At 45.4% G+C, this 24,283-nt stretch overlaps 1 protein-coding gene and 1 long non-coding RNA gene across 4 annotated transcripts in view; one reads left to right on the forward strand and one right to left on the reverse strand.

The window, feature by feature from the left end:
* LOC122776442 (filamin-C-like) lies at positions 1–23,072 on the reverse strand. Of its 2 annotated transcripts, XM_044036982.1 has the most exons (47): positions 22,295–23,072; positions 19,183–19,431; positions 17,660–17,757; positions 16,242–16,392; positions 15,858–15,976; positions 15,669–15,746; positions 15,282–15,444; positions 14,947–15,147; positions 14,666–14,782; positions 13,927–14,064; positions 13,663–13,789; positions 13,441–13,577; positions 13,155–13,348; positions 12,953–13,066; positions 12,567–12,710; positions 12,345–12,468; positions 11,981–12,141; positions 11,785–11,875; positions 11,514–11,683; positions 11,292–11,409; positions 10,936–11,198; positions 10,234–10,831; positions 9,771–9,944; positions 8,551–8,713; positions 8,134–8,462; positions 7,515–7,638; positions 7,204–7,360; positions 6,928–7,117; positions 6,699–6,722; positions 6,370–6,611; positions 6,172–6,271; positions 5,914–6,054; positions 5,611–5,739; positions 5,326–5,499; positions 5,045–5,209; positions 4,722–4,925; positions 4,478–4,630; positions 4,182–4,304; positions 3,821–4,069; positions 3,459–3,728; positions 3,210–3,347; positions 2,965–3,080; positions 1,928–2,060; positions 1,639–1,815; positions 1,329–1,547; positions 829–1,050; positions 1–700 (listed from the first exon to the last, which is right to left on the reverse strand). In XM_044036982.1, exons 1-47 carry the CDS (start codon positions 22,659–22,661, stop codon positions 513–515), a joined length of 8,226 nt encoding a protein of 2,741 aa, XP_043892917.1. In that variant the 5' UTR covers positions 22,662–23,072; the 3' UTR covers positions 1–512. The 2 variants fall into 2 exon arrangements, with proteins under 2 accessions (XP_043892917.1, XP_043892918.1); XM_044036983.1 differs by lacking the exon at positions 14,666–14,782 and having other exon boundaries at positions 22,295–23,071.
* The window catches only part of LOC122776445, a 24,733-nt gene continuing 1,440 nt past the window's right edge, over positions 991–24,283 (forward strand). The window contains exons 1-5 of one of the 2 annotated variants that reach the window (XR_006361214.1): positions 991–1,056; positions 1,299–1,571; positions 1,658–2,096; positions 3,447–3,753; positions 22,329–22,469. This is a non-coding gene — a long non-coding RNA (uncharacterized LOC122776445). The remainder of the gene's footprint in view (positions 1,057–1,298; positions 1,572–1,657; positions 2,097–3,446; positions 3,754–22,328; positions 22,470–24,283) is intronic. The other variant, XR_006361215.1, reaches the window with a different exon arrangement.

The following is a 24,283-nucleotide window of genomic DNA, read 5'->3' on the forward strand; positions in this document are numbered from 1 at the left end:
TTTCATGTGGGAAGTAAGCAATGAAATCTTTATTAGGGCTGCAAAGACTTACCAAAAAATAGGTTAATATAACAAAAAGGTAATTTTCCCGTTCTTAGACCATACAAAACCACGTCGCATCACACTTTGACACTGCTGATAATTCCAAAACATTTCTAAAAACATCCGCATATTATTGAGTGTTAATGTTGACATCACAACAAAAAAAGGAGTGGGGGAACTTTATGGAGCGAGCACAACATTTCACCAACATCACTCGAAGGCTTGTAAACCGTTGCCTTTACACCACTCACACAGAATGTGGATTCTGGAGTTAATAAAAAAACTTTGGCACAGTAGGTATTCTATCATGGCGGAAAACTGTAAGCAAGTATTTCTGCAGGTTTTAGTGAACGTCGAGTACAGTGTGATCCATGGAAGAGCGAAGTACGGGGAGTTTGATGTGAGCACACGACAAGTAAAGGCTGCTGGGTCAGCAGAGGATGAGGGATGGAATACTGGGGCAGTTTATTTTAGGGTATGACCACTTTGTATGGGCTCCCAGGGACACTGTCATCCCCCCATTTGACAATGACGGTGTAGCTGCCCTTGTCCTTGACAGTGTAAGTAACATTGTAGAGCTTGTTGCCCATGTGCTTGACGTACACCTCTTCACAGGGAGTATGGGGCCCATGCACTCCCACCATCAGCATGTTGGTACCTGGACAGAGCAGTGAGAGGCAGGTTTTGTGAAGTATAATATTGCATTATACTGATTCTGTAGTTCACCCCGGCTCTACAAACATTACTTTCATTAATGGGTTTGTGCATTTAACTGTTTTCTCTCACCTGCTTTGCTGCAGTCAACTGTAAAATTGTTTTTCTGCCCCACCAGAGCCTTGGACAGCCCCGTTCCGCGACACACAACCTTGCTGGCATCGGACAACAGTTTGCTCGAGGTGGAGGACGAGGAGGCGCTGTAGGCACCGCCCACTTTGGAGGACTTTGTGACTGTTTCGACCAAGACGGAGGAGGTCTCGTGGAGGCTGTGTCCACCCGAGAGCCGCACACCTGGAGGTGAGAAAGACACACAGAGAGATGGTTACCCGATGTCTTTCAGCACAAAAGGAAAAATATTCTTTAAAAAAAAAAAACTTTTTAATCAAGTACGGCAAATAGTAGCAGGAATAGACTGCATGAATCCAAGTTGTACACTGAGCAGTACAAGCACAGATGACACAACATTCTCCTGACATCCACACTTTTTTCAGGGGAACATTTGTTTCGTGAGTGAGACACTTGTCATCTGTGATCCACAGATCAGATGGGAGAATGACTGTCAAGCAGACCTGTGATTTTAGCTTTGAAAGGGCTGCCCACGATGTGCTGCGGCCCGCCGTATTTGATGGTGATGAGATAGTTGCCAGGTGCCATGGGAGTGTAGGTGATTTTGTAGCCTTCAGGACACTCCCGACAGTCCATCTTAACCTTGGAAGGTCCGTCGATGTTGACAGATAGAGGGCCTGAGCCGGCATTACAGGTTTTGACCACAAACTCTGAAGCGACACCTGGAGGGAAGATAGAGGAAGATGGTGAGAAAACTGATTTTTTTATTATATCTTAAAAGGTGCACATTTTAGAGGTGAAAGTAATACCGACCTGTGGTTCCTCCCTGTAGTCCAGGACCATGTGCAGTCACCATGCCTGGGTCTCCAATCAGTCCCGGGTCTCCCACTCTCACATTGAAGGGGCTTCCAGGAATGTGGCATCCATTGAACTTGACATCTATTGAGTGAACTCCATTCTCCCGTGGAATGAAACGGATTGCACTCTTGTCTGGAAACAACACAAGAGGGGAGGAGAGGTTACAGCAAGATTCAGACAGATACAAAGCTGCACTCTCTAACTTTTGGGATTTTGTGCTGTGATTATTGCAGTCCATGCGTACCACTGTCGAGCTCAGTGACGTAGCACTCCTCAGAAGAGCCAGAGGGCGTGTGGACTTTGGCGTCAACCACACCTCGAGCCCCATTTCGCTGCACCATGAAGGAAGCTTCTTGGTTTATCTTCAAGTCCTTCTCCTGCTTGAGACGGGGAAGAATATCATCAGAATATCTGTAAGTGCTTTGTAAGTGTGTGTGTGTGTGTGTGCCAGCACCCGAGGGACACAAAGCATGTGACTCATCAGGCCCAAACAAGAATAGATCGAGTGGTTTGATGTGAGAGGCAGAAAAGGTCAAAGTTTACAGCGAGGCGTTTAGTATTTTTGCCCTACAGACCGACGATTGGGCCTTTCAGATATGAGAGGTAGTGTGACATTTTAAATGCTGGTCTGTTATTGCACTTCACCCGGTTTCTAGTGGTAGAAAAAAAAAAAACACTCTGAAGTGGCAATGCAGTGAACTAGATATGTGTTTGGCAGCTGTGATGGAAACAGAGAGTGCAAATAAAACAAGCATCTGCAAAGTGAGGTGAGCCACAATGTGAGCTGTCGCAGGTATCTTTATCTTCTGCCACTCTTCTCTTTCTCCCTTCCTCTCAGACTGAAACACAATCGCATTGCCCACACATACCACAGCTTGTGTTGACCCACATTGGCAAGGGACAGTTAATCCAGGCCTTCATCGCTGGCCAACCTCACAGTATTATAGTCATAGATGCTGCTCCAACACTGGCACTCGAGCACACTTTAAGGGCAAAGTGCTATAAGACAATCCCTCTTATATTTAGTTAAAATTGCCCTGTGTAGCTGTTATAAACAAATATCTGTTGCATTCAAATCATTGTCAAGTGACTAAGCCTGTGTGTTTCTCAATCTAGCGGTGCTTAGATTCACCGTATACACACAAATGCTCCCTCAGTCACGACTGATAGTTACACACTGCAGCTTTAAATACAATCTGCTATTCGGGAGTTCACCGATTGTGTGCGTTTCGCGCAGCAAAATGTGGCTCTTTGACAACGTTGTTTGCTGTTTCATCTTACATGAAGGCTGGTGACGGTGAGCCTGCGGGCCTCGTCTGACAGTGTAGCAATTGGGACGATGAAGGGACTGTCGGGGATGTGCTCGTTATTGAACTTGATTGACACCTCATAGTCACCTGGGGAAGCAGACAGGTTGTTTATTTAATTTCCAACACTGAAAGAGCTAAAGAAAGTATGCAGGAATTACTGAAATGTTGAGCAGTTTAGAGACAAAGTGGAATATCTGTATATGACACAAGTCCTACCTGGTTCTTTCACGATGTAGGAGACTCCGCAAGAACCATCCTTCCTGTCCTCAAAGGAGATTTCCGCTTTACTAGGGCCCTCGACAGCAATGGACAGTCCGCCAGCACCAGCCTCTCTGGTCCAAATACTGAATTCAGCTAATTACAGTCAGACAAAAATAGATTAGATCGCTGTGGGTCATTATTTCATGAAATAATTGATCTCTAGTATAACGGTTGAAAACTCAATTCTTCCAGGAGATAACATACTGGGTGCACCAGCCACGCCCCTCTCCAGGCCGGGTCCTCCAGCACGGACTTTATGTGCTCCTCCCTCCCCCATGGGCCCTACAGTAAACTGGAAGGGGCTTCCAGGGACGTGCTGGCCTCTGTATTTGACGTTGACAGTGTGGGGTCCCATTTCCTGTGGGATGAAGCGGACGCTGTACGTGTTGCTCCCTCCATCCACAATGTCGGCATCCACTGTTTTCCCACTGGGGCTCGTCACCTGACCTGTCATGGCCTGCGAGCCACTCTCCACTACAAAGGCAGCACGGCACAGCAGGTTAGATGCAAACCAAGCAGTGATTTGCTAATTTAAAAGAGGGGGGGCTTTAAGTTTGAACTATTACCTTCTGGTCTGGCAGTGATGCCAGCGAAGCTGCTGAGGCTCTCTCTGCCCAGAAAGTCTCCAAAAACGTCTCTAAATGGGCTTCCTCTTCCTCCCATCTGTGTGCTCTCCTCCACTCGGACCTCCCTCTTGGTTTCTCCGCCGCGGGTTTTGCTGATCTCTGTGCGCTCTGTGCGTGTGTACGTGTGGCTGCTGCGGGTAAATGTCCTGGTCAGCCTCTCCTGAGCTGAAACCATCTGAAACCAGTTTCCTACATCAAGGAGAAAGCAGATAGAATGTGAAATGTGAGTGTAAAAGCCATTTGGTATATTTTAAGATGGCTATTCACAGCGGTCTAACCACTGAATGGCTTCTGTTCTCACCTGGGATCTTGAGGTTAAGGCCACATGTGCTGCCCACTGAGGCAATAGAAGATGCCTGCCTCTTCCTAGTGATACTTTCTTTGATCCTTCCTTCTCCAGTTACCTTCACTGTGAAAGGACTTCCTGTATAGAAAGAATACATTGAATGCAGTGAATAACACTACATGCTTTTTAAAAAAAATTTTGCTGTCAATTGTATTTATATATATATATATAATATATATATATATGTATATGTATATACATATATATACACATGTATATGTGTAAATATATTTATTTTATATTTTTTGGACCTGGAATGTGCTTTTCAGCAAACTTGATATTAACAGTGTAATTCCCAGGTTCTGTTGGACAGTAGGTAACTCTGCACGTCCCATCCTCCATATCTTCACAGTTGATGTCCACTTTGCTCGGACCCTCGATTGACAATGCTAGACCTCCATAACCTGAATGGAAGGGGAAAATATTAAACGTTAAAAAGAAGGTATTCTATATTTCCGTGCGTGGCTATTTTCTCTCTTTGCTGCTCAAGCTTACCTGCATTTCTTGTATCCACAAAAAATTCTGCCATTTCGAAAGTGTGCGCTTCCACCAGGCCTTTACCGAAGGCCTTGACTCGGCTGGCCTCACCGATCTCTGACTGGCCGACCATGATCTTGAAAGGGCTGTTGGCTACGTGCATGCCGTTCTTTCTCACACTCACTTCATGTTCGCCGACCTCCTTAGGGGTGAAGGAGATGCCTGTGAACATGACAAAGGTAGGCGGGGGGGGGGAAGATTTAAGACGTAGAACCAGAGTGAAAATGAAATAAGTGCCAGAGATGTGTTTTATTTGTGTCTCTGTGAAGGCAGTGTCTCACCAAGGTGTCTGTTGGGCAGTCTCTTGAGCAGGCAGGGCTCCTCGTTGCCTGATGGAGCCCTGACACTGGCAGTGAGAGAGCTCAGATCAGTCTCTGTGATCTTCAGGGACACGTCAGCTGATGTGCCCACATTCAGCTGAGATGTCCTGGTAATGGAGTCATCACCTTGGAGAAATAATGCCGGTTTAGATGTTTATCAATCCTAAAAATCTTAATTCCTAAAAAATATATGTCAACAGTTTTTTTTAAAGGCCTATGGGAGCCATAATTTATTTCCTCACCAGTGATCTTGGCAGTGAAGGGACTGCCCGAAATGTGCTTGTTGTCAAACTTGACAATGATATTGTAGTCTCCAGGAGCCGTGGGCAGGTAGGACACAGTGCAGGTACCGTCCTTGTTGTCCTTACAAGTGATCTCAGCTTTAGAGGGGCCCTCTACTGCCAGTGACAGCCCACCTGAGGGTGAGAGAATACACATAGGTTCATCCTTTTCTTCGCTGTGAAGTTGCCACAGTTTGTAAAGGTCAGTTGCGTCACCACAGATCCACTGTGCTGTCACAATCTTACCTTCTCCTGCATTCTTGGTGACCACAGTGAAAGTGGCAGACTTGTTCACTGTGCCGTAACTCAAACCTGGACCATAAGCAGTCACCACCCCACTGTTTACAGCGTCCACATAGAATTGCAGAGGGCTTCCTGCGGGAGTTAGAATCATTGACAAACAATAATTAGACTCAGAAATGTGAAAAGACCCGTCTTGTATCGTATTTCGCTGTCTAAAGAAAAACAGCAATGCACTCTTTAATTAATCGCGGCTGTGTTCTAGCACAACAGGGCCACTTCCTGTCACTCTAAGGTTGTGTCTCTGACCTGGAATGTGGTTGCCTTCATATTTGATATCCATCTCATGCAGTCCTCTCTCTGTGGGCTGGTACTTGATTGTGATGGTGCCATCGTTGTTGTCAGTGATATGCGGGCGGCCAGTCTTGCCTGAAGGCATTCGCACCTCACCTAAAAATGACAGTGACATGGTTAAAACATCAGTGACCTCAAAAATATGTGGAATGGCATGTGTGTGTGTGTGTGTGCAAAAGGATTTTGCTTCTATGTGAGTGGAGTACATCACACCTGTGATTTCTCCCTGATGTGGCGTGAAGGGAACGAGGAAGTTAACGGGACGGAACTGGGGATCCACGGTATCGCGGGGGGCCACTGGTTCATTTGTAGCCTGTCATTTCAGTAAACAAAAAAGAGAATTATTTAAATATCATGAAAAAGAGAGCACATACGTATTCTACGCTTCTTAAAGTAAATATGTTTACGCACCACCACATGGAAGGGGCTCTTGGGGATGTTCTGTCCCCCAAAGCGTATCGTAATTACATATTTTCCAGGTTCAGGGGCGGTGTAGTAAATGTCAAAGGTCCCATCGCGATTCTCCACCACGTCCATGTCCAGCTCCATCCCCTGTGGGGTCAGCACTTTGCAGGTCACCTTGCCTTTCCCAGCAGCTTTGGCATCGACTGTGATAACTGTATCCTCAGACGTCTGCAGTTTCTGAAGGCTTGCTGTTCAGAGGACAGGGATGTATGACAGTTAAAAAAAAGTGCTGCATAACAGAGCATGGAAATAAAAGGAAAAGCATGATTACTCACATACACCATGTCCTCCAATGGACACTGGAAGTAAACAGAGAATAGTAAATATACATGTTCATATATTTTATTTATTTTTGTTATGCTTTCTTGTCATATGTCAAACTTGTTTTTTATTATTTTATTTGTTTAAGGGTCCCACATGTGGTGTTTCTTCTTTGTGTTATGCATATTCTGTCAGGTATGCCAGGGAAGTGGGGCTCAGTGGGAGCTAGAGTAGTTTTCTTACCAGTAAGGCGACATTTGCTGGCATCTCCAGTAGGCAGGGACTGGATGCAGTACGGGGAGTAAGGAATCTCATCTCCACCATATTTAATGGTAATTGTGTAGGGGCCTGTGGAGTCAGGTACATATGACACGGTGTAGGTGCCGTCCCTGTTGTCCTGGATGGTTGCATTCTTTGGTTTGCCTTCTGGGTCCTGTCAGTTGAGGACATTGTTAGTTATTTTTATTTTGTCATCTTCAGATTTACTTTAACTCTTTGACTCAATGTAGGTGAACTCACAAGAATCTGTACTGTGAGCAGTCCCTCTCCAGCATCGCGGGCATCGATAGTAAACTCCACAGGCAGACTCGCAGACACACCCTTTGTGTCCAGTCCAGGGCCACTGGCACGTACCTTGCTGGCATCATGCCCGGGCTGAGACATCACCTTGAATGGACTGAGGTAGAAGGACATCACCATTATCACATGTAATTGCTAAAAAAGATACAGAAAGTGTGCGAGGCGATACTTTTCTTCCTCAGCCAGGGCCTTAATTAAGACATATCTGCAGGTAATGTCTGGCTCAGTGGTTCTCTAAACTCGTTCTGTACCTGTGTGGGACTTCCTGATCTGCATATTTGACAGCCACAGTGTAAGGGCCGTCCTGAGCCGGGGTGTAATGAACTGTGTGTGTTCCATCGCCATTGTTCTTCACACCAACTGGCTCCACAGCACCTGGATTTAAAACACCATGTAAATAAACACCACAACATGAATGATATTTGGACACATTGTTCTAATCGGACTCATTTGATTTATGACAGATCAGATTTGACGGTTCACATGCCGAACATGACTGCCCTCTACAACGGCACATGTGGGGTTTAGAGTGAGCCTTCGCTCTAGAGGACAACAGTCACCTCCACTGCTGTTGGATTTTGCTGCATTGCCGCATAGATTCTGATATGACCATTCTCATTCACGTTGCATGGCCACATATTGGATATAAATCTGATCTAGGACCACATACTAAAGTGACACAGATCTGAATTTGGGAACAGATTTCTTTATCCACACTGCCCCAAGGTTTGTTTTTTTTATATGAAATTTTAGCAATCACATCAACCGAAACTGCATATGAGTCCCTTCAGCCTCGTAATCTGAATGTAGCCTATGAGTCAGAGTGGACAGAGTTTATGTGTTTTTCACAGTTGTCCAGTCTGTCCTCACCTGTTGGGCCATAGAGTTTGACATCCAGTGGGGCCTGTCCAGCTTTGGTACAGTCTGCTGTGAAGGTCTGAGGAATGTGGGCTCTCACTCCGGCACCCAGACCTGGACCTGAGCACTTCACTTTGCTGGGGTCCACAGGATCCTTCACTGGAACACGGAATGGACTGCCAGGGATAGGGTGACCTCCATAGTTAATGTTGACATCATAATCCCCAGGGGTGTAGGGGACATACTCCACACTGCAGCTGCCATCTTTATTGTCTTTACAGGATATTTTTGACTCTGAGGCTCCCTCGATAGTCAGGCCCAGGCCTCCTGTACCAGCACCCCTAAGAAGAAGAAGGCCACCACTATCACATATTTGCACATATTTGAATTAATCCAGAGTTTTTTTCCTTAAAAAGAAATCCAAAATACCTGGTCTCTACAGTGAAGCAATTAGGCTTGTTGGTTATTCCTCCTTCCAGACCGGGTCCAAAGGCACGGACACGGGTAGGATCACATCCTTCCACCACAGACACTCTGAAGGGACTCTTTGGCACAGGTGCATCATCATACAGCACCTCTATCAGATGCATTCCTACACACAAGCAGACACAGCACATCAGTTGAGTATGTAATGTCCCTGCATTAGAGTTCTCAGAGCAAGTAAATACCTTCTGCTTTTTTTTTAACCACTTGCTTTTAATTATGGGGCAGAAGATAAACTCCTTTTTAGAGAGATAAAGACCTGTTTATTTATAAAAGATGCCATCTAGAGTGCAGACGCTCTGGTGAGCGTACAAGGAATTACATCTGTTCCCTCTTTGTTATTCTGTTACAACATTTTTCTGACAGAGCCCTCTCAGCAGGCCTATATGAAGGACTCCCAGCCACACTATGATATTAGAGCCTGTCTAGTGGCAGAGAAATGCTCTGTGATTTCGTTGCTTTGTGTTATAGGTCTCTATTAATATCCCCTGTCATTCACCCCACGATACTGCTGTGTGCAGGCAGCCTTGAGCACACATACCTGCCTGGTTAAGAGCTTGTGTTCCAGAGCACACTATTTATAAAACAGAGCTTGTCTGCCTGCTTCACTCCCTCCCTGCTCCCTTCCCTCTTAAACCGTTGCTTCACTGCATCATTTTGTATTTATACCCCCTTTCTCTCTCTCTCACCTTCTCTTTTACCACTCCTATGCTCTATTCCCGCCTCGCACAAGCAACTGTTAGTGATTTCTCTGTCTGTCTGTGTGCGCCCTTTAAACAGGTTGTCTATGTAGAATCCTCAGTCTATTGACAGCAGATAAAATGATTTGTTGTTTCGGAAATGTGACCAATTATACGTTTTAGGTGGAACATTCTTACCTCTGCCGAGGAGGTTTGTTTGACTGTGACCAGCACAACTCGAAAAGAAAATTAAACATTTGGTTACAAGTTCCCGGGATGTAGATTAGCGCCTAAGGAAGAATTATTCAATTTTGATGATCTAATTAGGATATGGATTCAGCGATCGTTAATCTTCAAAGATAGGGGAGTGCACTGGTACTGTGGGAAACAGGTCAGCTTTGGTGAAGTCTCAAGTTGATTCTTTAATCATATGGATTAGCACTGATAAATGCTGTGTGATGTGCTACTTTTCCTCTATGCACCTACCGTCCTCAAATGCAGTGTACTCCACTCTGTAGGTGCCATCTCCCTTGTCGGTGATGTAGTTCTCTGTGTTGGTGCCAGAGGGGCTGATAATGTGAACCTTCACATGAGCTCCTCCAACCTTGCTGAGGGCTCTTGCATCAACAATGAAGTGTGTCGTGACTTCTCTGAGGACCCCTTTAAACAGGAGAGAGTAGAACATTAAACAGAATCCCACAACTATGCATTAAAAAAACCTTTATAACTATACTACCAGTTAACTCTTTTATGTCAGCTCATAGTGAAAAACAGAGTGAATGTATTAAGTTGTGAAAAGCAGCAATTATACATATTTCAGAGAGAAGAAATGATGCGAAGCTTTGCGTTTAAAATAAACAAATCATTTAACATTGAAAAACTAATAATGTAATCATCTTTTTAGCACAGGTATAAGGGCGAACTCATTTGAAGCCTTAGATCTTCGTACCTCTGGGCTCCACTCCTGGTCCGTACACATGCACCCCACTGGTGTCCACAGCTGGCTCGACCTGCAGGACCTTGGGAAACTGTGGGATCACGTGGCCACCATATTTGATTGTGATGGTGTGTGTGCCATGGAAGGAGGGGATATAAGTCACAGAGAACGTGCCCTCTGCAGTTTTCTGGATGTGAACTTCAGCCTTGACCCCAGTCTCTGACACAATCTCGATGGTGAGCTCGCCATCGCCTGCTCGGGTGCAGTCCACGGTGAAGGTTGCTGGTTCACCTGCCTTGGCCCTCTCCAGACCAGGACCTTTAGCTGTTGCCTTGCTGGGATCGAAAGCTGGGCGCACCGCAGCCTTGAATGGAGAACCGGGAATGTGTTGCTCTGCAAACAGGATGTTAATGGCATACTCCCCAGGCTCGGTGGGCAGGTAGGACACCGCGCATGTGCCATCGCCGTTGTCCTGACACTCAATTTTAGCTTCACAGGGGCCCTCTACAGTCAGGCCCAGCCCACCGGCACCTGCTGCTTTTGTATCAATAGTGAATGGAGCAGGTTTACCCACAATGCCATTCTTCAGGCCTGGACCAAAGGCTCTCACCTGTAGAGCAACAATGAGGCCAGTTTTTAAAACGTGGTATTGAGCACTTGTATTTAATAGACAGAGAGGAAAAGATGCAGCTTTGAGTTTTTACAAAGTTTTACCTTTGAAGGATCAGCAGGCATCACTGCTTCAACACCAAAGGGGCTTCCCATCACCGGGTTGCCATCATAGCTGACATCAACCTTGTACTGGCCCTCCTCTGGGGGAATGTACTTCACACTGTGCGCTCCTTTGGCTTTGTCAGATTCCAGCTTACACGGAATCGGTCGACCAGAAGGTGAGGTCATCTTCACACCTACATTTCCCAGCCCACCAGCTCCCTTTGTGTTAACAGAGAACTCCTGATCCTTTCCAACTTCCACTTCTGCAAGGCAAAGTATCACAGAGTATCAAAGTATGCGGCCAAAAGCCAATAAACCGAACAGAAGATCAAGTTTTAGTAGTCGTAGTAACTTACTGGTGTCTAATCCTTCCACTTTCACTTTTCCAATATCCAGCTGTGGTGCTACTGTGATGTGAAAGGGGCTCTTGGGAATGGGATCTCCTCCATGAGTCACTGAAATTGCCATGTTACCCTGGATAGAAACAACAGAAGCACAATGGATATCCATCAAATTGGAATTCTTTTTGTCTAATGCTACTCTAATGGTAATAGACTTCAAACAGAGGCGTACAGTACCTGCTGAACAGCCGTGTACTTGACAGTGTAGGAGTAATCGTGGTTATCAATGATCTCAAAGTCACGAACCGCCTCTCCTGGACCTGATGCTGCAAAATGCACCTCAGGCTTGGCTTTTCCAGCTCCCTTTGTGTAGATGGTGAAGTGGGTGGGAGTGCCCACCTCCACTCCTGAAGCACACATGTTTTGTTAGAGTTACAGCATTCATAGTCAAACCACGGCTACATTAATACATTTTGTGTGTTTGTCATCTTACAACTATAAATCTCACCTGTCTTGTTGAGTCCAGGACCCTCGGCTCTCACCTTGCCAGCATCATGGGAAGGATCTACTTTGACTTTGAATGGACTGATGGGAATTTCCTGGTGAATTGTTACAAATGACATAAGTCATTTAAAAAAGACAAACATCTATGTTGTCAGAAGGGAAGGACACAGTGTCTCTGCCACTGGAAACTGTGTTCTTACCTGGTCAGCAAACAGCACCATGATGGTATATTTGCCTGCACCAGGAGGAGTGTACTTGACAGTGAAGGTGTCATTGTCATTCTTGATGATGTCAAAGTCAATGTCTGCCTCGGCAGGACCGACCACTCCAGGGGCACACTTGATTCCAATGCTGATGTCCCCTAACGGTTCAGAGCAACGGCCACAGTTAACAAAGGTGAATGAAAAGTTGACGGCCTGAATAGTAAAAGTAGCAAATCTTCTTTTCACTAATGCTATTTCATTTCGATTTACTCTTTTGATTAGTGCAAATGAACACATTTGTATTATTCTGTTGTGTTTTTTTCACCCTCCTCCACATGATCATCACCTGGTGCATGCTCACCTTGACCAGCCTCACTGCAGTCCACTGTGAAGTAGGTTGGCTCGTTGGCCTTCAGCCCCGTCTTCTCCACTCCAGGCCCATAGACCTTGACTTTTTCTGGATGAGAACCCTCTCCAACCAGCACCTGATGGAGTCACAGTGTACTTGAGGTGGAAGTAGCTGACTGAATTAGAACTGCTGCACTCCTTTTACTTTGTGTGTGTGTGTCTCCACACTCCTTACCCTAAAGGGGCTGTTGGGCACATTAACCTCCCCCCAGGTGACGATGATGGTGTGTTTAATAGGCTTTGCAGGAGTGTACACACACAGATATGTGCCATCTCCTTTGTCTGTGATCTTGATGTTGATAGTGCAGCCTTCAGCGTCCTTGGAGGATACAAAAACATATTAACTGTAGTCAGTGCAGCCACATGACACAATATAAACACGAGAAAGCACTGCATATACTGTTAATGCAATCCCCAATTGTGAAATTTTTTAGAAATCCGGAATATGGATCCATATCACGAGTAAAATCCAATCATTTCTTCCTTGTCGTTGTCTTTGCGAATGATGCTGTGAAATGATGTTTTCCTATTAATAGTCATTAGAAATAGTGCTCTCCATACCTGCGCGTATATCTTGAGGTGACCCTTTCCAGCCATGCGTGCGTCAATGGTGAATTCAGTTGGTTTGTTCACAATGACACCAGTTGGCTTCAGACCTGGTCCAAAAGCTTTCACCTGCATCGACACAAGACAATAGTTTTGAGTTCATGATCAGGATTGTTCTTACATGTATGGTTCCTAGCTCAGTAAGGTAATGCCTTACCTTCTCCGGGAAGATGTCATTGGCTGCAGGGAGGATGTGCGCTATGAAAGGACTGTCCTTGATGTCTTCGTCGTCACAAATGACATGGACAGCATAGTCACCAGGCTCAGTGGGCCAGTAGCGTACGTCACAGGAGCCATCACCCTTGTCATCGCATTCAATTTTAGCCTGGGATGGGCCTTCAATGGAGAACCCTGAGCAAGGAAAGTGTTCCCACATCAGAGTTGAACATTTTAAAATAGTATTTTTCATTTGTAAGCGCTCATAGCACTTGCACGCGTCTCACCCAGTGTTCCAACTTCAGTGTTGATGGCTTCAACGACAAAGTCTGCAGATTTTCCCACCATGCCAGTCTTCAGACCTGGACCCCAGGCCCTCACCTTCTGAAGACCTGCCTCCTGACCCACTTCCACTTCAAAGGGACTGCAGCACACAGCAGTACATACAATTCAAGTACTGCAAATGATCATTTACATTATTAATGAGGAGCTAAATAATGGGACCCTACCTGCGTGGGATGGGCTGGCCTCCCCACATGATGCTGACTGTGTATTTACCAGGTTTAAGGGGGTAATATTCACATTCATACACGCCGTCCCCTGCGTCACGCACTTTCACTTGCTCCTCTGCTCCAGCTGAGGATAAATTAACACATTCAAGGAATATGTGTGAAGTAATTTCATTACTGCAGAACCAAACACCAAGCAAAAGAAATCGTTCTAAAAATATTCCAGGAAGTGTGTTGCAGAGAAGAGAGAGCAGTCTGACTCACTTGGTCCTTTGACTGAGACATTCAGTGCTCCACTGCCAGCTCCCTTGGTGAAAACTTTGAAGTCTGCAACCTCTTTCACTCTCACGCCTTTAGGCTGAAGGCCTCTACCTGTAGCTCTGCAGGCGTTTGGGTTCATGGCTGAAGGGAGTAACAACAAAAAGGGAAAATTAAATACAAGAAACATTTAGCAAAGTGGAAAGCGAATGAGTGTAGCCAGCATTTGGCAGCAGAGTTAGTAGCAAAGATGTAAAAATAACACATTCAAATGGGATTCCTGAAAAGGTTGACAGACATGACCCGAAAATGATGCTTTTTTGCAGCACATACAAAAGTACAGAATGCTTAATGCTATATAAACACGCTGAAGTACATCAAGGCAGCGTCTGACAACATTTCCGTCAGTCAGTCAGAAATGTTGACTGCAGGCTTAAACTGAAGGCTGGCTGATGCAATTTTAGATGTGATGAAGAAAAAAAAATAAATAACACGTCAACAACACAAGCGCAGATATTTGACAGAGACGAACAAAGTAGACATGAAACGCAAACTGGAAACATCTCTAAACTATTTGTACAAAATTGTATCCCAGTGCTGAATTTAAAGCTGCAGGCCGCAAGAAAAAACACATTGAGCCACCAGAATCTCATAGAAAGCACAGAGGGGCATCAACATGGTGAAAGCTTTGGGGCGATCTGGCTGAGCAATGGGAGGAAGCTCCTTCCCAACAGACCATACTAACTTGGACGGCCCGGTTTTGGAGGGGGAGCCCCCTTCCCCCCTTTCACTCCTGGAGGGGTGCGCACTGACTGAGGGATTATCTGCAGTGGCGCTCCCTTGGGAGCAACAACAGGCGGCGCTAGAATTGACAAATAGGAAGGGTTATCGTCTCTACTGGGTGGGTTTTCCCAGGAAGAATAAAGATGACTGTAGATTGTGATGGATAGATCACCCTGACACTAATGGCACACAGAGAAATCTAATTTGTCTGACAGTTATTTACAACACAGACGGATGGCTCACCCTCTGCAATGTTGACAGTAAAAGGGCTCTTGGGGATCTCCTGGTCTGCAAACAGTACATGGATGGTATGAGGGCCCTCTAACATTGGACGATAGGTGCAGCGGAAGACGCTGTCGCCCTTGTTCTCCAGGATGAGCTCGACGGTGTCCTTTTTGCCCTGAGGATCGACGATGACCACACTGACATCGCCCTTACCGGCACCTGAGCGAGACAGAGAAATCATCGTTTATGAGATGACACAGTTCCTGCTGTAGCTGTAGTCGCTCAGATCCTTTTCCTTCTTTTTGCATGTCTGTGCATCACTATGTGAAGTGGTCAGTTTTTCCCACACTTACCAGCTGTGTAGATATCAAAGTAGGTGGGTTTGTTAGCCAGATTGCCCGTGCGCTCCAGCCCTGGTCCTCTAGCATGGACTTTGCTAGGGTCGCCCAAATCTTTCGCCACATTCACTGTGTAGGGGCTCTTGTCAATGTCCTGACCAGCAAACAGCACTTTTACCTACAAATACAAAATGAAGACACGCTAAGGCACATTCAAATTGAATTATTTGTCCCTTTTGTGCTGGCTGACCATTGCACTTCATACAAGATAATGGAAGCTCACTCAGGTTTAGTAGTGAATTTTTTGACATGAACATACCGTAGATTTAAATGTAATTTAAAAAAAAGAAAAAAACATTTAGAGGGTAGCTATGAACATGCTTGTTTTTTTTTTAAGCTCACCTTATGGACACCCTCGACTTTGGGAACATAGGTGACTGTGTAGGTTCTGTTTTTGTCGTTATTGGGTTTAACCTTAGCCTGAAAAAAGAGGAAGACAAAGTCAGAGAGGGCTTGGTTCAAAACATTGATGCACCGGGATTATCTGAGAAGGCAATCGGACAGTATGTTAATGATGCAGGTAAAACTTGCCTCTTCTTTGTGTCCCTCTGGATCCTCCACATACACCAGGACCTCACCACTTCCAGCTTCCAGAGTTTCCACAGTGAACACGGCTGGTTGCAGCACTTTGTTGCCATGGGGCTCAATACCTGTCATTTAAATATACAGTAGAGACATGCGGTGTGGTGTTATACTTGATTCTATATTCCTAACACCAGGCAACAAAGTGGATACACCAACAGAAAAATATATTATTAATTTTCCTGAAAGGAAGATGTGTGTGAAGTGTTTTCTGTAGCACAGTAGCACAACTGCCTTTAATATTCTGAATGAAGAAGGAGGAGGACAATATTCATTCAACTTTCATGCTGTTCTTCTGCATTGTTGTAAATTGTGCCAGTCTGGGCCGCCTACCTGGTCCATAGGCTTTAGCCTTGTCTGGAAAAAGCTGTTTGGTCTTGAGAGGAGCGCCGGGCTTCAGTTTTGCTTTCGGGAATTGAGACAGGTAGGTCATCACAGAGTGCTCGTCCACATTTGGGTCCACAATCTCCTCGGGTGCAATTACCTACAGTAACGAGAGACGACAGGGTTTTATCAGTCAACGTGGCTGTATATTAAAATATATATTTGTAATTAAAAAGTACTTCTTCTTGCGACAACTGTGACCATAAAATCCACCAGAGTTGAATTTCCATTTCAGATTGCATTATTTGTATGAATGGCTTGGATTTGACAATTTCTGTATTCCCTCCACCTCTTACTTCTCACCCGCTTGCAGCACTTGTTTGCCTGTCTATCACACAGAGGCACAAAGCCATGCTCCATGCTGGTTATATTTAACCCTCGGACAGGAGGGTTAAGGATTGTTGCCTTCAATAATCCAGCCAGGGGGATTTATCCTGAGCCAGACCTCTCCCACATCTCCAAAACACCACCACAATGAAACCCAGCCTCGGGGGGCCTGCAGAGCCATGACATACATCCTGCCGCTATCTCACCAATGCTAAGCCTCATGGAGGGAAAAAGAAGCTCTGTGTCTTAGACAAACAAGTAAACAACCTGCATTGTGCACATTACAGTATGCACACTCAGAGTCTCACAAATGGGTCTTGGAAATGTTGCACTCTTGCCTTTTGCCTCACATTGTTATTCTGATAAGCACAGTCGTATGTTTTCCTGTGTTTTGGTGGCTGGCTCTGAAGGTGTTAAGAAATATCACACCTTCACAAATTCACAAAGCTACCAAAAAAAAAAGTCCCCACCCCGCCCACCCCCGTGTACACACACACACACACACACACACACACACACACACACACACACACACACTGAAAGCTACAATAAAGTGAATGGAAATATTGGATGTGAGCTGGGTCATAAATATTTCATGAAACCCTCCAGCATGATCTCCATGGAAAAAACACTGAGCACTATTTCATACACATTACTGACTTTTTTTTCAGTTCAGTGCAACCTCACTGGTGTATATAACCTCACTGGTGTATATAACCTCACTGGTGTATATAACCTCACTGGTGTATATAACCTCACTGGTAACCTCACTGGTGTACGTACATGTGTTGAGGAATGTTAAAATTTGCAAAGGTGCTGCTCTACTTGCAAGTAACTGCTTCTCGATGGTTGGCTGAGTGACTATCTGAGTGACTGTAGTCACTGAGTGTCTATCAGCCTGTGCTCAGAAAGTGTGTTGCCAATCACAAAAGATGCTTGCTTTTCTCTTGTCGTACTGTGTCATGAGCTCAACCCCCCACCTATCTGACACGCAGCGGAGCTAAAGCAAAACAAAAGGCACTTTGTCGCTGGCATCTTACCTGGGGCACACCCAACCAGTCGTCAGCCTGCTGCATGGCTTCTCTGGCATTTTGCACGGGCTGGTTTGGGTCCCACTCCGCCCAGTCGGGACACAAACCTGACAGAATGAAAATAGACACATTAAACAGTTGTGCGCGCTCACATGCAGGCGGCATTACACAGTGATTACCCCTACTATCTCTCCAGCACCTCACCTCCAACTAGAACCTGCCTTCACTGCTGCGCTCCTGACTGTGATCACAAATGTACAACAGTGCAGGTGTCTGTTGACTCTTCAGAGGAAACAACTTTCCCTGTGGCTAAAGCTCGCCTCCTCTGTGCTACTAATGCCTAAATTGGATTAGTGCTGGTGATGGAAAGGCTACTCGCTCAACAAGTCCACACAGGCAGACCACAGAAAATTATTATCCAATTAATAAACAGTGAGCAGCTCAACGGGAGCTTCACAGGCGGGACTGTGCACTATAATAAAACAGAGAAACATTTATTTAAAGCTGTCAGCATCATGGCGCCGGGCTGGGACTTCAGCAATATTACAGTTCTGGAGTAAAACCACAGCCATGTTGTTCATACTACAACAGTGTTGTAGCAGGGGAAGCAGGCTTAGACTACCACTGTATAGTTTAATATATAGGGTTTTTTTTCGCATTTGAATCAGATTTAAAAGCAGCACTTCAAATTTAGAACAGAGTCAGTGTTTTATGTAACCCTGCTGTTCGGTAACAGCTGACGAAACAACAGAACCTTGTATGGTCAGTGTAGCAGCATTGTTTGAAAGATCTGTCTCCTCAGATCAATGGCTCATGTAAACACAGTTAAACACGGTGTTCTACCCTTCGCCTGCTCCTCGGTCACTTTGATTTTCATTCTGCGGAGCCAGGTTAGGAGAGGACTTCACAGTGTTCCATGTTGGAAGCACAAAATCCTAAATTGGCAGTGACTCAAATGTTGTGGTCCTTGGATGAGTGGCTCAGACACCTCCCTGTGACAGATCACTCCGCATTTTGATGCAAAGCCAAGCATCCCCCCAGAGAGAAGAGGAGGAATGGTGCCCAAATTAGGGGTTGTTGTGTAGCAGCGAAGCTATAAACGCTAAAGCCAGGCCTCGGCCTCAGAGACCCAAAATGTGAGAGTGAAAGCTTCAGTCATTGTGAGACAACTGGCAGGGACGACCCCCCATCAGAAACGCCTCTACACCCCCCTGACACTGCCTGCTCTCCAGGGGGAGATTACACTGGCTGACATATGAATCTGTGTGTGTGTGTGTGTGTGTATGGGCGCTCCAGAAAGTTTATGGGATATTCAGTTCACTTGTAGATGAGGAGCAAAGGAGATAGATTTTCTTGAGTAGGTGATACGCTCTTAAATACCCTGAGTGACACATGCCTGACCCTGAACTCCACAGCAACCAAACAAAACTGCTACATACAACAAGGATGTCATCGGGCACGGCACGTATTCTGACTCAGCACTTTCTCAGCGCAGTGCGTAGTCTCAGCGGAAACCGCTAAAAGCTTCTTACCGGGGGCACAGTTGTCGACCAGAGCTCCCAGGGCTTTGCCATCCCGCCAGTCACGGTGGAAGTTGGTGATGGGCAGCTGAGGCACTTTGTTCTGTATCCATCCCAACAAGCGCTGTTTGGGCGTCAGCTTCTTAGCTTCCTCGTCGTCCTCGTCATCCCACATGGGCATGGAGATGGAGTAGTGGAGGATGAGAGTCCAGATAAGACCCAGGATCAGCTTTAGATTCCCATCCACGATGGCTTTGCTATCTGCATTTGGAGAGCAGACGGAACAGACTGTGTGAGGATTATAACTTCCAAAAGTTCACTGAAATGCATCCCGTCCTGCAGCAGCAAGTTGTGTTTTCATTATTAATTATTCATGGAACCTGCAGGGAGGTTTGTGCCATCTATTATTGAATTAGTTTAATACATAATCCCATATGTATATCACAGTGACACATCACCACCCAAGGCACCTTAAAGCTCCAGTGTGCAACTTCCATCGCTAAAACACTGCTCGCGTTGCTACCCACTGGACTTACGCAGTGTCACAGGTGAACCTGCGAGCTTTCTGACTCTGGGTCCATTATCCCGTTCTCTTTCAACACTCACTTCAGTATCTCACGACCTCACTGGAGTTTCCGAGAACTGTTCAGAGCTAATTCCCTAATTTAAACTTTGCTGCCATCTCACTGTAATAATGCAGAGAGTGCACACATCTGGCAAAAAAAGTTTCAACAAAAACGTTTGTTTTTATTGAAAAGTTACACAGTTATTATAAAGACCGAATTATTCATATACTTTAAATCACAAATAGTCCTTTCTTGCTGTAGTGCAGCAGACTTGACCCGGCTATTCTGAGTCGAAATATAAACTATAATGATTGACTGCTGAGGTGACAAGAATCTAATGCTCCTTGCTGCTTCCCCCCGAGCCCCTTTCTCTTAGACAGCTGTCTGGCTGAGGACCCCTGACAATCTGTCATCTAGTCACAATGGTGCTCGAGACAGTGACAGCTGAGGATATGTGGAAGTGGATCCCCTCTGCATAAATACCACTTGGACTTCAATTACCTCTGAAACTTATAGCGCTAGAGTGTGATAAATCAAACAGACAGAGATTAGGTTCATTGACAGTGAGCATGCAGCTCCTTTCCTGTGGTCCTCGAAGGAAAGGTTTGTCAAATAAGCCATTTTTCATTTTAATTGTAAAAAACATTTCAGCCCTGTGAGCTAAAAACCCTCTGAGAAGTGTTAGACTTTAACGTTACATTGACTAATCTACTGTGTGATGCACTCTGGTTAATTCAGTAAAACTTTCATAGCGGAGGGACTTTGATGCAGTTGTTTATCACGAGGCTTCTCCCCAGGCTATTTATCTTCTCATAAATCAGTGGCTTTTATCACAGGGCGCTGTTTGATGTGTCCCTGTTTGACAGGCACAGGCAGGTGGCACGATGCGGCACAGTGTGATTTTGATCCCGCTGTGTCCAGCTTTAATGGCAACTGTGTAGTCAAAGGGACATCCATCATATGGTGTCAGGTTACACACTGTGACACATGTGCAAATAAGCCTGTGGTGATCTTTTCAGTGTCTCGGGGGTTACTGTAATAGGAGTGAGACATCATTTCAGTGGTGACCCACTAGAGCTGCATGCAGGAGGGGAAATGTAAAATGCCAGGACTTCTATTATCATGCCCTGTTTCTGTCAAAATCGTCTGACCTAGTGTGTGTGTGTGTGTCTATACAGCTGCTGAGGCTGAGCCAGACACCTGCTAATGTTGCTCCAGTCACACTGTCCCGGACACACACTCTGCAGACTCTGTGGTGATATCTGTGATTGTGATCTTTGGCCTCCACTGATCAGCAAGACCCCTGTGCTGATTCATCCAGAGTTCAGTGTAATCACACACACACACACACACACACACACACAAAAACACTCAGGGCATGTCCAGGGTGACAAACTGTGGCCTTCACAGTGCAGCAGCCAAAGCCTCAACTATGCCAAGAATTTCACTCAGATGTGTGGCCATACCGAGTGTCTCCAAACCAGGAAAATACTGTCAGAATCTTAATAAGCCCTCTCATGGTTGAATTGTGTACTTGTCTATAATTAAGTAGTAACTCTTCGTCTCACAGTATTTGCAGTTTTCGTGTCAGGCTACGACTTTCTCCTCACTTACCAAACAGGCAGCATCCCGTTAAATGTGGACGAGTGAAGGTTGTCCTAATGTGACTCTGTGGATGTGACACAAATCCACTACAATTTAATGTAACCTCAGTATTATGTGGCAACAGACTGATCCCTAAATTCCACCTGAGTTAATCCTCACCTCACAGGAGCTGCTGAGTAAAACTGGCTGTCAATGAAAAGCCCCGGTGAGACACGCTAACCCCGGCCCGTCTTAGGCGAAGCCCATACATTTGTGCCTATGTGTGTGTGTGTGTGTGTGTTATGGTACGTTATGTGCCTTACGTGTATTAATTGTGTAATTGTCATTAGCACAGTCCTAGTGAATTTGCAGTCATATTGTTGCAGTCGGGGTAAAGCTGAAGCAAACTATAAGGTCCTCGACTGTGACACAAGTTAATGACCTCACCTCTGCAGTATCTGTCCAATAAGCTTTTGACCTCTACTCTGTGCAGCTTTCCAGAGGTGTGTGAAAGCCATGTCTCACTGCTGGCTGACACCTGGGCTGATAACATACCAGAGCATGTGACTGTTTTAAAAATACCAAAGCAATGTGAAATATTGTCAGTGTAACTGCGTAACTTTTTAACTGTTTAAAGCATGTGACGTGCCATTAGGATTCGCCCACGCTTTGTCAGTGTCAGCCATCATGGAGTCCTCCTCCATGTCACAGGTTCCTGTCTAATAGAGTCACAGATACAGCTCCTTCACTCACATCAAGCTTTGTGTCATTATTCATCAGATTCATTAATTAAAACGTACATTTACACATTTACGTCTCACGCAATTACTTCTTAGGGTTATTTATTGTTGTGATAATAGATGATGTGCTGTGGAATAGTCACTGAGGATTGTTGGACATAAATGAATTGAATTGACCTGGCAAACGTTTCCTATTTTTTCCTTGTTTTGAAGGACAATTTAAGACTGACTCACCAATAGAGACCAGTTTGATGTGCTCTCTGTCCAGGAACTCCAGCGCCACAGAGACATTTTCCAGTTTCATCTGACGGAAGTTTGGCCTGATGTGGTGCTTTCTGTACATTTTCTTCTGGCTCAAAACCTCCAGGAGTGAAATGAGCTTGAGCCCATCACTAAAATCCCTCTGCAGGTCAGTGATGGTCTTGTTCACGCACTTGAGGTGCTCATTGCACCACCTGGTGAAGGTGTTTTGCTGGATCTTCTTCCATGGCGCGTCCTCGGCGAGGTCCTTCTCCGTGGCTGGCATCTCGTCGTCCTCCTCTTCCCCAAAGTCAGTGGCCTGGTAGTACTGCGGCTCGTCGGTGTAGTTATTGCTCATCATGGTGGCTTTTTCCGTGTCCACTTTTATACCGCGGTGACACCTGGGTGTTGAATTGTGCGCTCGGCGGCGCAGAAAACTTTCACAGGTCGGTAACAAGCGCGCGCTCGCGGAGGAGAGTTCAAACTCGGATGAGTTTAAAAAAGCAGCCAGGCAAATTTTTCAGAGGTGCTTGCGAAGAGTCCGCTTGTGTCAGGGCAGTGATGAATTAAACGATTCGATTTATAACGTGCAAGGCAGCTGCTCGTCGTGGGTTGTTTTTTTTTTTAATTGGCACCCTCTTGATAGGTCCGTCCTTCCTGATAAGTCCTCGAGAAAAGTTCGGAAAATGTTTGATGGCAGGTGAGCTGGATCAGCACTGAGCGTGTGTAAAGTTGACTGAACACAGAGGGAGGACATGGGTTTATAAAGGAGCCCGGGCTGCGTCACACAGCCTCTGTGATCATAGTCTATTTGTTCATCCACGGGGATAACGGGAGTCGGGGTCGGTTTACGGGGAGAATGGGGCAGGGGATTGGTCAGTGCAGCAGCAGCGCAACAGATGCGCCACGCTCTATGCATGCTACTTATTTTTAGGCGCGCCTATTTGGGAACGTGGGGGCTGTAACTTACCGATTGTTGTGAACGTGTGTCACACTCGGGGTCCAAGTGGCTGAACAATTGAGCTAAGAAAAGAAAGACGTCTCATCTTAAAAAGAGTTTCGTCTCGTTCCCTCTGTTTCAGAACAAACACGTTAAGAAGCTCAGTTTGTTTGGCCACATTGTCTTTAAATGTTTTCCCTACTTATTTTGTCATTCATTCCACCTGTTGCCACTGTACAGAAGAGTCACACGTTCATTATTCACACTAAAGTTAAACAGTATGTTGTGTCTTGCTGGCTGTTGCAGTTTATTACAGGGTAATAAAGTGAGAAGTGTAGCAATGTCTTCCTCTGTTGTCAGTGCAGAGGATCATTTTCCAAAGCTGGATTTTTACGCATCAGATTTTTTACACTGTGGCCCCAGAGAGGCACATTTTAAAGGATGAGGTCATTCTGGTGAGGATGTAGCAACTGCATTACGTGTGCTTCTCATCAATCTGCCACCACTCAGTGAAATGTTTCTCTACGTGGACAAGCAAAGGTCAACGCAAGCACAGGGAGGGTCATAGGAGGATCCCTGATATTCATGCACTACTGTGATGTAGGTCTTTGATAGAGAATTAGATCATTTTTTCCAGTATCAACAGGCAGTGACATAGTACTGTTTGAAGGAAATGTTGTACTGGAGTTCTCTTGACAAGGGCTGCAACACCAAAAAGTAATCAATTACTAATTATTTGGATGATTGAGTTGAAATGTATGCATTTCTCTTTCTTTGGTTTGTGGACAAAACAAACATTTGAAGACATCATCATCTGAAAGTTTGGGAGACGATGATCAAAACCGTTGACCATTTAAAAACAGTTATTAGTTGCCACCTCAGTAGTAAATGATGCTGAAGGACAAGAAATCATAACTCTTGCCACTATACGTGATTAAAATGTTCCACACGAGAGTCTTTTTTGACAGGATCAGAAGTGACAGGCGCTGCAGAGCAGGAAATGTAATCATCTTTATTCAAAACCAGTCAGAGCCAATGGATAT

This window comes from Solea senegalensis, linkage group LG10 (genome assembly GCF_019176455.1).
Source record: "Solea senegalensis isolate Sse05_10M linkage group LG10, IFAPA_SoseM_1, whole genome shotgun sequence".
Lineage (NCBI taxonomy): Eukaryota > Metazoa > Chordata > Actinopteri > Pleuronectiformes > Soleidae > Solea > Solea senegalensis.

Bases quoted from the DNA above. Each gene is read 5' to 3' on its own strand.
- LOC122776442 (XM_044036982.1), bottom strand. From the start codon at position 22,661: ATGATGAGCAATAACTACACCGACGAGCCGCAGTACTACCAGGCCACT. The intron at 17,758-19,182 runs GTAAGAAGCTTT...TCATTCTGTCAG, and splicing joins GGTCGACAACTGTGCCCCCG to GTTTGTGTCCCGACTGGGCG. The intron at 3,348-3,458 runs GTATGTTATCTC...GACTGTAATTAG, and splicing joins GGGCGTGGCTGGTGCACCCA to CTGAATTCAGTATTTGGACC.